This window comes from Myotis davidii, unplaced genomic scaffold, assembly GCF_000327345.1.
Source record: "Myotis davidii unplaced genomic scaffold, ASM32734v1 scaffold49, whole genome shotgun sequence".
Classification (NCBI taxonomy): domain Eukaryota; kingdom Metazoa; phylum Chordata; class Mammalia; order Chiroptera; family Vespertilionidae; genus Myotis; species Myotis davidii.
In genome coordinates this window covers 2,601,424-2,605,229 of record NW_006300375.1, presented here as the reverse complement: position 1 = coordinate 2,605,229, position 3,806 = coordinate 2,601,424, and the positions used below count along the sequence as shown (strand labels likewise).

Genomic DNA, 3,806 nt, shown 5'->3' with positions numbered 1-3,806 from the left:
TACCTTGAATATCTGAAATCCTTCTGGAATTACTTCTTCCATTGATTCTGTGTCTTGGTTGTAAATTGTGATTATTTTCAGCACAATTCCATTATCTGTATGGGGAAAAAAGGGAGAGAGAGAGAGATAAACTCAAAATTTTGTCACATTTGGTCTTCAAACAATTCAAAACCATATATGATGAAGGAAAATTCATTACGTGAACCTACATTTCCGGTAAGAAACTTTAAATCTTAGGGACCAACACACTATGGAGATACACACACACACACACACACACTTTTATTAGAAAAGTGTCAAGTACACACTATTGAGAGTGTAGTATAATGAGCCCTCTGACACTAATCATATAGCTTCCATGATTATCAATAATTTTGCGAGTTTATATTCACATTTTAAAATTATAGCTTATTTTTATTATTCCTGATATTCTGCACTTGTTATTTACAATGAAAAAGTCAATACAACACTCATTTGCCTGTAAAAATAATTTGGTGTAGTGCTGGAAATAAATCAGAAAAAAACCCACTTTGGAATTACTGATCTAAGAATTTCTGTGGTACTTAACAACTTGTTCAAAACTTATCAACTCATATTTAGGTTAATAATATTTGATTAAAATAAAAAAATAATAATTACCTGTACTGTATACTAAAAGGAATACAAGTAATCATAAATTGTAAGGCCAAGCATATTCCATAAATATCCCACAATTATTACATCAAGCAAAAACAAAGATGAAACTCAAATTATTAATTTGCCACTAGTGATTTTGCAATAAGGACTCTCTCTATAGATAGATAAGTAGACAGCTAGAGAATATTAAAGCATGTGCCTGGGAAATTTTGGGGGGAAATAACTATCATTTGTGGGCTTTTCCTCACACATTCATTAAATATGTTCTTTTATGTTGAAAAGCTGTGGTACAATATAATTACATCTGTGAGTTAAACATGGTTTGCATGATAACATAAGTACATTCCCGATATTTCTGAAATTCTTTCCAATAGCTTTGGTTAATCTAACAAGAAAGTATGTCTAAGAACGTTCTTGGACTACTTTCCAGGACATTTCAAAATAACATACTTTTTTCCATGATTAATTTTATCAAATATGATCTTGCTTATAGAATGAATTTTCCTTCCTTCCTTCCTTCCTTCCTTCCTTCCTTCCTTCCTTCCTTCCTTCCTTTCTTTTTTTCTTTTTTCTTTCTTTCTTTCTTTCTTCTTTCTCTCTGTTGGATGTCACTAAGACTGAATTCATGGCCAGGTAATTTTAAGTTTGTTAAAGAAATGTGATGCTTTGTTAATCTTGATCCCACAGTGCAGAACATATTATTAACATTACTCTCCTAAAATAAATGGATAAAACAGAGCCAGCACCAGAGATCCATTTGTGGAAATTAGATGAATGTTTCCTTACTTAAATATTTGCCTTTTTCAAAGAATATGACTGCAAAAGCTCAACTACCAATATTCATATCAGACCCCAGTTCCTGATCTGGTCATATGCAGTGTCTCTTTAACATAGTATGTCTTTGATTAGAGTTATGTATGTAGAATGCTTACTTTTCTAAATAGCAACTGTGGTAGCAGTTACTATGATGAGTATGAAAAAAGAAAGAATCGCCGAGACCGGCTTGGCTCAGTGGATAGAGCGTCAGCCTGCGGACTGAAAGGTCCCGGGTTCGATTCCGGTCGGGGGCATGTACCTGGGTTGCGGGCACATCCCCAGTGGGAGATGTGCAGGAGGCAGCTGATCGATGTTTCTCTCTCATCGATGTTTCTGGCTCTCTGTCTCTCTCCCTTCCTCTCTGTAAAAAATCAATAAAATATATTTAAAAAAAAAAAGAAAAAGAAAAAAGAAAGAATCGATCATTTAAGAAGCTTTTTAAATGACTATAGAATTTTAAAGTACTTGACAGAATTTGCTACATCTTACTCTGGGTGCTAAAAGATTCCAAGTTCTCTTCCACTAAATCTAATGTATGGCATTAATTGTAATTTTATATTTACTTGAAATTTTACTTTTAGCATTTTTGTTACAGTTTATTTTATGAATGCAGAATATTATAGCTTTGGTCTAAAAGTTTACCTCCATTATGAGTAACAGTTGGCCTATTTGGTACAAATGGTTGATTCTGATAGGGCCTGATAAACATTGCTGTGTTTATAGGTTTAGGTGAAATGATTGTCCTAAATGTTTAAAAAATCTTGAGATGTTACCAAGCAGCCAGAGTTGATAACAGACCTGGGAAATGGCAAGAGAACCATCTACATACAGCCCTTACTTCCTCTATGAGAAGTTCTACTTGAAACCGGCATTGCTTACTAACGCCAGTGATTTGTTCCTTCATGTATTCATTTGTTTAAATGTATTAAGTATTGACCATGTATCACAAATTAGGTGCTGTAACTGCCCCAAACCCTCTCTTCCATTGCAGCAAATAAGCAGTGTGTAATAGGCTAATGGATCAAAAGGAGGTTTTTTTTTGTTTTGTTTTGTTTTTTTTTGATAGGTAGTTTAAAAAATGTTAGGTAGTTTAAAATTAATAATGTTTCCATGGGTTATGCATATATGCATATAAGTTCTTTGGTTAATCTCTTCCCACCCTTCTTTCCCTCTGAGATTCAGTGTGTGGGGGTGGGAGGGGGGAGTGAGGGTAGGTACATCTGTAATACCTTCAGTAATAAAGATAAATTTTAAATTATTAATAATGTTATTGATTATCTCCGAGTCTTTCTAATCTCTTTACCTGTCCCAATAAACAAGACATCATATTGGCCGTCCTCCGCTACTACTTGATCCACTGCTATTTGTTTCAGGTTATATTTTCCATCAGTTTTCACCAGTATTGGCTTTTTATGGGCAGGTTTTATGGGCTGGTACATAAGTGGATGGCTTCTTGCAAATCGGATAGCATCATCGGGGTAGTCTTTCGTAGTTCCGTACCTCCCCCCATTCACTTTGCTGGCACACTAAAATACAAGGGGATGAGATTATTTTTTTTGACCTTAAACCTAAAAAGCAAATTTAAAATCAATTTATGAAAAGAATTAGAAAAACTGTATATGCTTGATTAACTGTGCATTTAGAAACATTTAGTAAGGATATATTCTTCACTACAGAAATGAAATCTACATTAAAAATTGCAAGGAGATTCCAAATTATTTTAAACAGACAACACTAGAAATACACAGAGAATAGTGAAATCCTGGAAAAGTAAAGTATATTTAATCCTGGTTTAGTTTGAAGGTGATCAAAACGTATAACATCATAAATATTGTAGTTATTGTCCCTGTTTTCTGAAATTAACTTTTTCACAGTGCAAATTAAAACTTGAAGGTAATGTATCGTTCAGAGCAAAGCAAAAAATCTTTTTCTCCCCAAATTAAGGATCACAACAGCACAAAATAGCTTTCCCATTCTGGAGTCTACGATGATATGATTGGTGATGGCTCCAATTGGCTCACTGACTGTAGAATTTAGTGCTGTAACACAGAAACCTATTCAAATTCCATCATGATTGGTTAAGAAAAAAACCCTCTGTTCTTCTATAATCTGTATGAATTTGTATTATTTTGAATGGATTAGACAGAATAAATTGAGAAAGCCAGAAATATTTGCTAACACATCTCAGTTCCTTAATAACTGCCTCTAAAAATAAACGAACAGCAGCACCTTCGATTACTTCTTGGAATACCTTTAGCTGTTGAATCATGCTTGTCATTATGCGCTCCCTCATTTTGCATATTTTCCTCCAGAATCAGCAGCAATTGCAGTGATTATCTTGATAAAAATATTCC

General features: G+C 33.8%; 1 protein-coding gene across 1 annotated transcript in view; it reads right to left on the bottom strand.

Annotated features, from left to right (window-relative positions):
- SEMA3E (semaphorin 3E) overlaps positions 1-3,806 on the bottom strand; it is a 222,869-nt gene that overhangs the window by 26,755 nt on the left and 192,308 nt on the right. Inside the window, exons 11-12 of the mRNA XM_006777144.2 lie at positions 2,756-2,978; positions 4-95 (exon numbers count right to left, since the gene is read on the bottom strand). Of these exons, the coding sequence (XP_006777207.1) occupies positions 4-95; positions 2,756-2,978 (315 nt within the window). The remainder of the gene's footprint in view (positions 1-3; positions 96-2,755; positions 2,979-3,806) is intronic.